This window comes from Papio anubis, chromosome 1 (assembly GCF_008728515.1).
Source record: "Papio anubis isolate 15944 chromosome 1, Panubis1.0, whole genome shotgun sequence".
Classification (NCBI taxonomy): domain Eukaryota; kingdom Metazoa; phylum Chordata; class Mammalia; order Primates; family Cercopithecidae; genus Papio; species Papio anubis.
The window spans coordinates 120,427,076-120,440,610 of NC_044976.1; the positions used below are offsets into that span (position 1 = coordinate 120,427,076).

At 42.5% G+C, this 13,535-nt stretch overlaps 1 protein-coding gene across 4 annotated transcripts in view; it reads right to left on the bottom strand.

Annotated features, from left to right (window-relative positions):
- OTUD7B (OTU deubiquitinase 7B) overlaps nucleotides 1-13,535 on the bottom strand; it is a 72,908-nt gene that overhangs the window by 21,413 nt on the left and 37,960 nt on the right. For 3 of the 4 annotated variants that reach the window (XM_003892559.4, XM_017946730.3, XM_009180248.4), the window contains exons 3-6: nucleotides 9,114-9,302; nucleotides 5,334-5,561; nucleotides 3,797-3,898; nucleotides 2,230-2,357 (exon numbers count right to left, since the gene is read on the bottom strand). In XM_003892559.4, coding sequence (XP_003892608.2) covers nucleotides 2,230-2,357; nucleotides 3,797-3,898; nucleotides 5,334-5,561; nucleotides 9,114-9,302 — 647 coding nt within the window. The remainder of the gene's footprint in view (nucleotides 1-2,229; nucleotides 2,358-3,796; nucleotides 3,899-5,333; nucleotides 5,562-9,113; nucleotides 9,303-13,535) is intronic. The other variant, XM_009180251.3, reaches the window with a different exon arrangement.

Below are 13,535 nucleotides of genomic sequence, written 5' to 3' on the forward strand. Positions count from 1 at the left end.
GTGAGCTGAGATCGTGCCACTGCACTCCAGCCTGGGCGACAGAGCAAGACTCTGTCTCATAAATAAATAAATAAATAAATAAATAAATAAATAAATAAAGCGATGCCCAGGTTCTATATGGAGTGCTGCAGTCACTCCAATAGACGCATCCGGAGGGATCCGGCTCCCTCTTCCTTGCCTGTTTCTGCTTCCTGTTATAATATACATAGCCACTAGATGGTGTACACTTCTAGCTTTAACATTTAAGAAACTATTCCTGAGCCTCACCACCAATTTCAACATAAAACAAGGAAGCCCAGGAAATCAAAACTTACTTAGTGTGGTTTTGGTACTGGGGAGCTAAAGGAAGCTTCCCAAGTTCATTATCCCCCTCCTACCATTCCCACTCCCAAGGTAGGTATAATGCTATGAATGGTCTAAGCTAAGACAATTATGAAGGCCACATTTTCAGTATGAACGTTCACTGCGCTGAGCAAAAGGAGTAAAACGATGACTCCATTACTAGCCACTATTTTCTATGCATGTTGGGGACTTTTAGAGGGAAAGGCTGACTTTGAGAGGGAAAGGCTGGCTGGCCAAGGATAGAACTTGGGTATTTCTGGGTTTCCTGGTTAAATACCATTATAATCTAACCCCATCTTTAGAATAATAGCTGTAATTGCTTTAATAACTGAAATTGGGTACACTTATTTTCTGGCTGTTGCTGTCATTTCTACTTAATAGCTGGCATGTTCTGGTTTGACCTTTTCTTGCTTCTGCAGTGGTTAAGGTTCCGGTATTATCTGAACTCAACAGTGAAGAGGACAAAGTTGACTGCCACAAAACTGACTGCTGACTGGCTTTGGATTCTAAATTCTAGGCTAGCTCTAGCTTTTGGTGCTAGTAAAGAATGTCACTTATGTGGCCTTGCCCCTATGGGTTTATTTCCCTCAGGAATCTTCTGGGGAAGACTGGCTGCTCAAGGACAGGATTCTGATCATCCTACTTTTAACAACTGGATTATATGTTTTTGAGGAAGAAACATAGCATGTTCTACTTACATATTAAATCTTCAGGACATAAAATTCTAAATAACTAAAACAAAAAAAACTCTTCTATATTGTCAGTTATGACAGAGCTGACTACTCTGTCATAAGCTGACTACTACAGTGGTGCGACTTTTCTCATTTCTCATAAAATGAGAAAAAAAGAAAGATGGACAAAAAAGGAAAGCTTCTGAAGAGATACTGCCATATTAAATGCCAGAAAGATCCAGCCATAACATGGCAAAAAAAAAAAAAAATAGATATACATAAAAAGCAGGAGATATAAACATAGGAGACAGAATCACAGGAAAAGGAAATAGGGAGTCTCATTATTTTTATGTAAAGGCATAATGTCATTATTGAAGGGAAGTAATCAGCAAACTTTTTCTGTAAAGGGCCAGGTAGTCAGTAAGTATGGGCTTTGCAGGCCATATGTTACTACTCCGCTGTTGGAGGAAGAAAGCAGTTACACGTGTAAACATGCAAGAAATGCGCAGGGCTGTGTTCTGATAAAAGTGGGTTTTTTTTGGTTTTTTTTTTTTTTTTTTTTTTTTTTTTACAAAACAGCCATAGTTTGCCCAACCCATTTTGGAGAGGGCAAGTACAATCTGTTGTTACTCCCTTATATAAGAGCAGCCTCAATATCTGTCAAACTCCTGAGAAGTACTGTTCAAACTCAATTAAACAGGTATGCTTTTTGTGTGTGTGTGATTAGAATGCTGGTTCCTTATGCTTTTTAAAATTTAAAATAAACTAAAACTGAGTATATGCAAAACAAATGGTATTTACGTCCAAAAAGATTTTTAAGTATTCACATTTCTATAGGGGCTGAAAACGTAAGTCTTTAAAAATTGATCTAGCCTTATTACAAGCAAAAAAAAAACAAAACAATACAAAAATCCTATGGAATTGTCATAACTCATTTTGCAAAATACTGCCACTAAAAGCTATAAAGCACCTATTGGGGGAAAAGCACAATGTTAGATAACCTCTCTGTAGGTCTCATGCCCACCACCAGTTCTCATGACCACATCAGAAGGCATTTACCCCACCGGCGTTAACTGCATTTTGTCCAATTTTCAGGATCATAAGGGGAGTCACACTGACTTAAACACTTGGAAATATTTTCTACTGGCAGGCACCAGGTGACTCTGGTAGCTAGGTAACTTTAGGAAACAAGGTGCTCCCACCCACACTCTCCCACCTCTTTATTCTGCTGTGTCTGCTGCCACCTCCAGCGCCTTTTCAATGCTTCCTTCTCGACTCCCTTCTCCATCAGTGCATACAAAGCTTTCCGCAGCATCAAGTCCCGATCATGGAAACCCCACATCCCTGTGGCAAAAAAGCATAATGGTAAGATACCTCAGCTTGACTCTGTTGATTGATGTATTTTTAGTAGAGACAGGGTTTCACCATGTTGGCCAGGCTGGTCTCGAACTCCTGGCCTCAAGTGACCCCCCCCTGCCTTTTTACCCTCCCAAAGTGCTGAGATTATAGGTGTGAGCCATGGCACCAGGCTGCAAATAATATATTAAGTTGTAAATTGACTTAATTTTTTGTTTATTTGGTTTTTTTGTGGGTTTTTGTTTTTGTTGTTGTTTTTTTTGAGACAGAGTTTCGCTCTGTCCCCCAGGCTGGAATGCCATGTGTGGTCTTGGCTTACCGCAACCTCCGCCTCCCGTGTTCAAGAGATTCTCCTGCCTCAGCCTCCCAAGTAGCTGGGATTACAGGTGCCCACCAACATATCCGGCTAATTTCTGTATTTTTAGTAGATACAGGGTTTCACGATGTTGGCCAGGCTGGTCTTGAACTCCCGACCTCAGGTGATCGGCCCACCTTGGCCTCCCAAAGTGCTGGGATTACAGGTGTGAGCCACCACGCCTGGCTTTTTATTTATTTATTTATTTATTTTTTGAGACAGAGTCTTCCTCCGTTGTTCAGGCTGCAGTACAGTGGTGTGATCTCGGCTCACTCACTGCAACCTCCATCCCCTGGATTCAATGATTCTCCTGCCTCAGCCTCCCTAGTAGCTGAGATTACAGGCACCTGCCACCATGCCGGGCTAATTTTTATATTTTTAGTAGAGACGAGGTTTCACCTTGTTGACCAGGCTGGTCTCAAACTCCTGGCCTCAAGTGATCTTCCCACCTTGGCCTCCCACAATGTTGGAATTATAGGCGTGAGCCACTGCACCCAGCCCTTACTTTAAATGTGAAGCCTATTTACAGCGGGGCATGGTGGCTCCCACCTATAATCCCAGCTACTTGGGAGGCTGAGGCAGGAGAATCGCTTGAACCCAGGGGTGGAGGTTGCAGTGAGCCAAGATCATGCCCCTGTACTCCAGCCTGGGCAACAGACTGAGACTCCATCTCAAAAACTAAATAAATAAAATAAAGTAAGTGTGTGTTACAAAGGACTGCTAAAAATGTATCTTTTTCATACACCAAAAGAATAAATATCAAGTAGAATTGTACACATACACACACATCTAGCTATACATTGCTGGCTTACTCCTACTCACTACTCTTGGGGTCAGCTTTCAAAGCTAATATCTGTGCTCTCTTCACTATCTCACTCACAAAGGTAGGGCTCACTCCCATTTCCTGTTGTGCCAACATAAACACACAGACACGCAAATATGCATGCACAATCTTGCTCTGAACCATCATTTCTGCCTAAGATCAAGGTTGTCTGGATCAAGTCCTACACATGAGATTTGACTCAACTGCTTCCTTTCTGCAGGCAAATGGAGGACTGCTTTCAAGACTCACCAAGGGAGGCTGCATGCAGGAGACAGTTCCCATCTCCAGTAGTTGCCAAAGGAAGCAGCCTCTGACAGGTGGGATCCACACTCACCCACCAGTTCAAACGCCCTGTAGAAACAAGATATTGGAGGAAAAGGAGATTATCCATGAAGCTCTTCCCACCTTCCTATTTCTAAAACAGACTCCAAAGCAGCCTCCTCTAGGAGGCCTACCCAGAATAAAACCATCACTCGATTACTCTTTATATCTTCTTCACTTATATCTAGTCAGTCAGAATCTTGTGAGCACAATTGGTTAGATCAGTGAGTAGTGTCAATTTTGTCCCAAAGGGACACTGGCAATGACTGAAGATATGTTTGCATGTCACAACTGGTAGCGGGATGCTACTGGTATCTAATGGGCAGAGGTCAGGGATGCTGCTAACCTGATATAATGCACAAGGCAGCTTGTAAAACAAAGAATTATCTAGACCAAAATGTCAATAGTACCAAGGTTGAGAAACCCTGGGTTAAATGATGAGGCTAAGGACATAAGTTGAAACCGCTGACTGCTTGGACTGGCTCTGATTCCTTCCCTCCACTCAGGAGACGAGTATGTATCACAGCAACAAAGCTCAGCAAAAATCCATAATGAACAAAACAAAAACAACTCAAAGCATGTATTTAAGGTGTCTTATGAGTATCATCTGCATATATGACAGTATGTCAGCATGTGTGGGGTGTGACTTTAAAGGAATAAGCAGTAAGATAAAGTACACAAAACACCCAAGAAAATCAGTTTTAATTCCATACAGTCATCCCACAATTGCCAACCCATTATTTACATGAGGAAAATATTTTATGAGTGATGCGTAAGTTTTCTTGAACTACTGCGGAGCATAGTTTCTTGAACTACTGAAAGAAAAACTGGCTTATAAACTCCCCAGACTTAAAATTATTAAGTTAGATAATTTACTAACTTAAAAAAACATTACAAATAGATGTATATGGTTAGTATAGAAGGTTATGAAATGAAAAATAAAAGCTTCCTTTCCATGCCCTCATCTAACTCCAGTTCTTATCCCATGCAAGCATTTTAATGCCTAATTAGATTTTCCAAAATTCGCAGCTGCCTTACCCTGTAAGAATTAATTTTAACAATAATTTAAGATAAACACAATTACAAAGGTAAATACATTTGGGGGGATAGGTTCACTACTGTGCATCATCTACAGCATTGGTCATTTTTGTTCACAAGGGTGTTCCAGGGCCATTTATAATTAGTTGTATTTTTTTCATGTATTGATTTCTAGGTATTGATTCCTAGGCCTTTTCACATGTATATCTGGTTTCTCTTCCATCAAACAGGAAATTCCCAGAGTAAGGTATCTAATCTGTATCCTTTCTTTAAGGACAGCACAAGTTTATCCCACTGACTCCTGACTTTGACTGCAATCAGATCACACACTTAAACTGGAAGCTACCGATCAAGCCCAGTCCCTCCACAAGGCTGCCTGTAGGTGGAGAGTAGAGGGAAGAGCGTGGGAGAGGAAGCACTCACTGACCTGCCTGTTCCAAGGCAACCAGCATGGACTGCTCAATGAGGTCTCTCTCTATGAAGCTGCGGAAGTCTTCATTATACACAGTGAGATCTGGAAGCTGGAAGGCACAGATGGGCATTTCCAGGGGGTGCTCACTGCTCCCCCCACCCCCACCATTGGAGGAGACATGGGACCGGGCCAGGGAAACAATGCTGGAGCTGGCGTGGGAGATGCCCCTAGACAGGCGTTTTTCTGCAATGAGAAATGGAGTCACCTTAGAACACACACAGCCCACTTGGAGAACTCTACACTGATGTGGTGATAGTTACCTCTCAACAAGGTTTACAGTCAGAGAAAAACTAAATCTAACTGACTACTGAATTTCAGAATCCTTTTTCTGAAGCCAAATACAATTGGAGAAATAGAGAAAGTATTTTTGCAGGCACTCACATTAGCACCAAATATCCATTCCTCTTTCTACCCTTCTTTGGAATTTGCCTGATCTTCCCCTCCCTCTGACTCTGTCTTCCTCCACTGCCATTATTTCCCAATGTGATAGGGACCTATTCATTTAGCAATTTAGTCATTGTTTGGTGGGAGGAGAGGGAATAAGGGAAGTGAGGTTTCACTAGACTAGAGTTAGTCAAATAATCTCTCTGGTAATTTCAGGGTCTTGGAAAATACCTTTTCTAAAGGGTATTTTCATTCTAGAAAGATTATAAAAGATTTCCATTATAGAAAAGAAAATCCTTTGGGAGGCCGAGGCAGGTCGATCACTTTAGGTCAGGAGTTCGAGACCAGCCTGGCCAACATGGTGAAACCCTGTCTCTACTAAAAATACAAAAATTAGCCGGGCATGGTGGTGTGCCCCTGTAATCCCAGCTACTCAGGAGGCTGAGGTGGGAAAATTGCTTGAACCTAGGAGGCAGAGGCTGCAGTGAGCCGAGATCATGCCACTGCACTCCAGCCTGGGCAACAGAGCAAGACCCCGTCTCAAAAAAAAAAAAAAAGACAATCAACAATAAATCTTACACATTTGGGAACTTTCTTCCTACATCAATAACATTAATCTATATTGCTTACTACAACTTTTTTCAATACACATTATTTATCAGAAATTTATAGGGACAGTCAATTCTTAACAGTCTATAGAGGAGGGCAATAATATAGATAGTACCCCACATCATTTCATTTGTTTTGAATACATGACACTTGTAATTCCCAAGCAGATATTCCATTTTGATTATAATTTGCTCAGTGCAGTATTACAGTACATTTGTATGGCTTCAATTATGTAACAATTTAATGACGATCCAAAGGAGGCAAAATTTCAAAAGCATGTTGGGCCGTTCTTAATACAATATTTGCAATATATGATACACAAAATAAACTGAGTTGTCTAAAGTTATCTTATAGTGATGTTATTTTTAAAATACGTTTTAGTTTTGTTTTTTGTTTTTGTTCTTTAATTGAGAGAGTCTCGCTCTGTCACTCAGGTTGGAGTGCAGTGCTGCAATCTCAGCTCACTGCAACCTCTGCCTCCCAGGTTCAAGAGATTCTCCTGCCTCAGCCTCTGAGTAGCTAGGATTACAGGCGCATGCCACCACACCCAGCTAATTATTTTTGTATTTTTAGTAGAGATGGGGTTTCTCCACATTGGCCAGGCTGTTCTCCTCAAACTCCAGACCTCAGGTGATCTGCCAGCCTTGGCCTCCTAAAGTGCTGGGATTACAGGCGTGAGCCACCACGCCCACCTTAAAAATATTTTTTAGGTATTCGTAGGCTGGGCATGGTGGCTCACACCTGTAATCCCAAAACTTTGGGAAGCCAAGGTAGAAGGATCACTTGAGCCCAGGAATTCGAGACCAGCCTGGGCAACAGAGTGAGACCCCATTTCTACAAAGAATCAAAAATTTAGCTAGGCGAGGTGGTGCGTGCCCATGGTTCCAGCTACTTGGGAGGCTGAGGCGGTAAGATCCCTTGAGCCCAGGAGGTTTAGACTGTAGTGAGCTGTGTTCCGCCAGCCTCACTCCAGCCTTGGGGGACAGAGCAAGACCCTGCCTCAAAAACAGTACCACGTGCCTATGGTAAAAAATTAATATACTATCAAAAAGTATCAAATGATTTCACAAGGAAGTCTTCTTCTCATTCAAAATTCCTGATCCCTTCCTCAGAGGCAAACTTTTGTATCCTTCTAGAAATTTTTATGCATACAGAAGCATATACAGGTTTTGGTCAGGCGTGGTGTCTCACGCCTGTAATCCCAGCACTTCAGGAGGCCAAGGCGGGCAGATCATGAGGTCAGGAGATCGACACCATCCTGGCTAACACAGTGAAACCCCATCTCTACTAAAAATGCATATATAGCTTTTAAAATAGTCTTTTAAAACACAAATGAGAGTATACTACATACACTGTATTGCATCTTATCTTTTTGAAAAAAACTATATATATATTTTTATATGGAGTCTCACTCCATCACCCAGGCTGGAGTGCAGTGGCCTCAATCTAGGTTTACTGCAACCTCTGCCTCCTGGGCTTAAGCAAGTGTCCTGCCTCAGCCTCCCGAGTAGCTAGGATTACAGGTGTGCACCACCATGACCAGCTAATTTTTGTAATTTTAGCAAAGACAGGGTTTCACCATGTAGGCCAGGCTGGTCTCGAACTCCTGACCTCAGGTGATCCACCAGCTTTGGCCTCGCAAAGTGCAGGGATTACAGGTGTGAGCCACCATGCCCAGCCCCTTTCTGAATAGATTTTAGAAATTTTTCCAAAACAGTACACCAAGTTCTACCTAATTCTTTCTAATGACTGCAGAGTATTCCACAATATGGATGATTACAATTTACTTAACCACTCCTTTACTAATGGACATTAAATGTTTTCAGGGATAGGCACAGTGGCTCACACCTATAATCCCAGCATTTTGGGGGGCCAAGTCAGATGGATTGCCTCAAGGAAAAAAAAAAAGTTTCAAGATGTAATTATTGTAAAATAATGCTGCTGTGAGTAACCTTATATGCTGCATTTATGTATTTCTTTTTTTAAATTTTTATTCATTTATTTATTTACTTTTTTGAGACAGTCTAGCTCTGTCACCCAGGCTGGAGTGCAGTGGTGTAATCTCAGTTCACTGCAACCTCTGCCTCCCAAGTTCAAGCAATTCTCCTGCCTCAACCTCCCAACTAGCTGGGATTACAGACATGTACCACCAAGCCTAGCTAATGTTTGTATTTTTAATAGAGATGGGGTTTTACCATGTTGGCCAGACTGGTCTTGAACTCCTGATCTCAGGTGATCCGTCCACCTCGGCCTCCCAAAGTGCTGGGATTACAGGCATGAGCCACCACACCCGACCTTATGTATTTATTTAAAGGATACATATGTGCACATACACATATATGATAAATTGCTAGATATCAAATTGCTAAGTCAGAGTACGTATGCATTTTAATTTTGATAGATACTGGCAAATATTAACAAATTACCCCCCAAAGAGGTAGTGGTTCTTTCAATTCTACCTTTATGTGAACTTTATATCAACAAGGAGATTGTTATTCTCCTTCCTCTATTTCTTTCACAGTATCTGAGGAAGGCTTTTATACAAGATAACACTAAAGATGCAGAGATGCAGTGAGGGACTGCAGCACCTGGGCAGACTGAGGCCCCCTCAATCTGGGTTCAGCTGGGAGAAGGGGAAGAAATGGAATCACCTCCAATGAATCACTAGACTTTATGACTCCATTTAACAATCCCCTCCCTTCCTACTCCATATACGGAAACATTCCCCAGTCACCCCAGTACCTTGAACGATGTCATCCTGCCGTTGGAGGATGGGTCGGGGAGGGCGAGAAGGCTCTCTGTCAGAAAATCCTTTTTCAGGGGTCCTGGAGCCACCAATCCCCTCACTAAAGGATGGGGGTAGGTTCCCAGCATGGACTTGACGTAGCTGTTCAAAATCACTGAGGGCGGCACTTACGTCCCAATTCTTTCCTGTCAGGAGACAAAGCAAAAAGCAAATTGTGCACCCATAGTATAGAGACACAAAGATCACACTAACTATCCTAACAAAACCAGCATGCAAATACGCATGCACATAATCATTCTTTTTTTCCTTACCCTGCTTTAATTTTCTTTATAACACTTCAATCTAACTTACCAAATGTCTTTACTTACTTATTTGTTGTCTATTTCCTAAGTAAGTGCCATGAAAATAGAAACTTTGTCCCTCTGAACTAAAAGAGCCCTTAAAGATCTAGTAACCTAAAATTAAAACTTCCTTTTACAGATAAAGTCTAGAGAAGTAAATTATTTGCCCAAAGTCACAGCTAGTTCACACCAGACCCAGCAGGACGCAAGCCCAGGTCTCCTAATTCTGAGATCCAAAGAGGTTCTTAGTCTACATGTACTCTAGTGTGCCCTAAACCACCAAACCTGCATATAAGATCATGGGCTTGTGCATTTTCTAGTGAAAGAGTTCATAGCTGTCATCAGCTTATCAAAGGCAACAGTATTTCCCCCAAATTTAAGAATCACCATTCTACTAAAGAAATGACCCTGAGGCCGGGCGCGGTGGCTCAAGCCTGTAATCCCAGCACTTTGGGAGGCCAAGACGGGCGGATCACGAGGTCAGCAGATCGAGACCATCCTGGCTAACACGGTGAAACCCAGTCTCTACTAAAAAATACAAAAAACTAGCCGGGTGAGGTGGCGGGCGCCTGTAGTCCCAGCTACTCGGGAGGTTGAGGCAGGAGAATGGCGTAAACTCGGGAGGCGGAGCTTGCAGTGAGCTGAGATTCGGCCACTGCACTCCAGCCTGGGCGACAGAGCGAGACTCCGTCTCAAAAAAAAAAAAAAAAAAAGACCCTGAAAGATAAGATGTCATAATGCATTTTTCTGATGCTTTCTCCAGCTAAATTATTCAACAAATATGCATTGTATAATTGCTCACACTTCTTTCTCTTCTATTCCATCTACCACCACCTTCATTCAATTCCTATCACCTACTGTCCTACCTCCAATCTATTCCAAAGAATCCCATGAGATTAATCTTTCTAAAGCACAGTTGTGATGATTTTAGTTCCATAATCGAGATTTTTAATGGTTTACCACTGCCTACAGAATAAAACTCAGGCTCTTTGGCCTGATACTCAAGGCTTTATATGTCCTGGCCTACTTATCTGGCCTCTTCTCTGTGCTTCAATGTACTTATCCGTGAAAATGCAGATGATAGTAACAGAACCAACCTCATAGAGTTGTTATCAAGATTAAATGAGCTGAAAGCACTTAGAATAGTGCTTGGTTTTACTTACAATTTTACATCTAAATCATGACTGATGATTTTACTTCTAAATCATTACATTAGCCAATTGTTCTGACTCCCTTTGCTCACTCTGTTCCAGTCATCACTGACCTTGCTGTTCCTAGAACATGCTAAGTCCACTCCCACTCTAGGGCCTTTCCACTGACTATTCCCTCTACCTAGAAGGTTCTTTCCCCAATATATCCACATAGACAACTCCTCATTAGCTTTAGGTATTTGCTTAAATATCACATTGTTAGTAAGGCCTACCCTGACTTAAAAATCAAAACCCACTTCATCATTCCCTTTACTCTTCTCCATAGCACTTAACAGTTTATAATATACTTTATAATTTACTTAGTTATCACATTTGTTGTTTATTGACCCTCTCTCCTGCTAGAACGTGAAGGCAGGTATTTTTGTTTGTTTTGTTTTGTTGGAGCATCCAGAACAGTACCCGGCACACAGTAGTTACTCAATAAATATTTGTTGAATTAATGGAGAACTCTTCTCCTGAATCAATGCATGAATGAGTGACATCTGCCTTGAGCATCAGATCTATACTTCCAACTGTCTGCAAATCTCATTAAAATCAGGTCTTCCTAACAATCCACATGGCCAAATTGAGTATCCATCATTTTCCTTCCTAAAACTTGCTGCGTCTCCTCTTCCTACATTCCTTAAATCACAATCCCTCCAGGCCCTGAAACTTCAGTCATTTTCAGCTCCTCAGGTTTCCTCAGATCACACTCTTCCTCTTCCCTCACCACCAAGTCAATCTTCATAGTTGTTTGTACCCCTAAAACATCTCTCAAATCCATTTCTTATTATCCATTTTTATTGCCACTGCCCCATTTGAGGTCCTCATAATCTTTACTTGGTCTTTGGTCTTTTAGGAAGGAATTCTCTATCTGATCTCTCTCCTCCTAATCTCTTTCCTCTCTAATTTGTTCTTTATAATATGATAGTTTACTTTTGATTTCTTTCTCTTCTTTTCTATTATCAGTATTGAACAGTCCTATTAGCCAGGTGTGGTGGTGTGTGTTCGTAGGCCTAGCTACTCAGGAGGCTGAGATGGGAGGCTCACTTGAGCCCAGGAGGCAGAGGTTGCAGTGAGCTAAGATCACACAACTACACTTCTGCCCGGATGACAGAGTGAGACCCCATCTCATACAAAACAAAACAAAAACCGAACAGTCCTATTGAAATACAATCAGTTAACTTGTTGTTGTTATTGAGATGGAGTCTTGCTCTGATACCCAGGCTGGGGTGCAGTGGCACACTCTTGGCTCACTGGAACCTCCTCCTCCTGGATTCAAGCAATTCTCCTGCCTCAGCCTCTCAAGTAACTGCGATTAACAGGTGCGTGCCACCACTCCCGGCTAATTTTTGGTGTTTTGTTTTTTTTCTGAGACGGAGTCTTGCTCTGTCGCCCAGGCTGGAGTGCAGTGGCCGGATCTCAGCTCATTGCAAGCTCTGCCTCCCGGGTTTACACCATTCTCCTGCCTCAGCCTCCCGAGTAGCTGGGACTACAGATGCCCGCCACCTCGCCCAGCTAGTTTTTTGTATTTTTTAGTAGAGACGGGGTTTCACCGTGTTAGCCAGGATGGTCTCAAACTCCTGACCTCAGGTGATCCACCTGCCTCCGCCTCCCAAAGTGCTGGGATTACAGGCATGAGCCACTGCACCCGGCCTCAGTTTTAAAAGAAAAAACAAGCAACAGAAAGAAAATGAGGATGTGGTCCTTTTATGCCCCTTCTAAACTTTTTTCTTTTTTTTTTTCTTTTTCATTTTTGAGATGGAGTCTCATTCTGTTGCCCAGGCTGGAGTGCAGTGGCATGATCTCAGCTCACTGCAACCTCCACCTCCCGGGTTCAAGCCATTCTCTGCCTCAGCCTCCCAAGTAGCTGGGATTACAGGTGTGCACCACCATGCCCGGCTAATTTTTGTATTTTTTTAGTACAGACAGGGTTTCACTATCTTGGCCAGGCTGGTCTGGAACTCCAGAGTCTCGTCCTGTCACCCAGGCTGGAGTGCAGTGGTGCAATCTCGGCTCACTGCAACCTCCGCCCTACTGCGTTCAAGCAATTCTAACACTTCAGCCTCCTGAGTAGCTGGGATTACAGGCGTGTGCCACCATGCTGAGCTAAGTTTTTTGTATTTTTCCTTCTAAATTATCTTAATTCCACCCACTTCTATCTATTGCTACCACCTTAGTCTACATCATCATCATCTGTCACCTGAACTAAGGCAATATTCCTAACTGTTTTAATCATTTATTCTCTGGCCAGAGTGTTCTCTACAAGTACACTGTTAAAAACTCAAATCCAGTCATGTCACTCCCCTGATTAAAATCCTTCACCAGTTTCCTAGTGAACTTAGAATAAAATTTAAACTCCTCACATCATAGCCTACAAAGGCCCTGCACTCTCTTTTTTTCTTTTCTTTCTTTTTTTTTTCTTAATAACTTTTTGTTGTTGTTGTTGAGACAGAGTCTCACTCTGTCACCCGGGCTGGAGTGTAGTGGCAGAATCTCGGCTCACTGCAGCCTGTGCCTCCCAGGTTCAAGAGATTCTCCTGCCTCAGCCTCCCGAGCAGCTGGGACTACAGGCACCCGCCACCACACCCAGCTAATTTTTGTATTTTTAGTAGAGATGGGGTTTCACCATGTTGGCCAGGCTGGTCTCAAACTCCTGACCTCAGGTGATCTGCCTGCCTCAGCCTCCCAAAGTGTTAAGATTACAGGCATGAGCCACTGTGCCCAGCCTCTCTCTTTCTTCCTTTCTTTTCTTTCTTTTTTTTTTTTAAAGAGACGAGGTCTTGCTATGCTGCCCAGGCTGGTCTCAAACTCCTGGACTTAAGCGATCCTCCCACTTCAGCCTCCCAGGTAGCTGGGATTATAGTGAATGCCACCGTACCTGGCT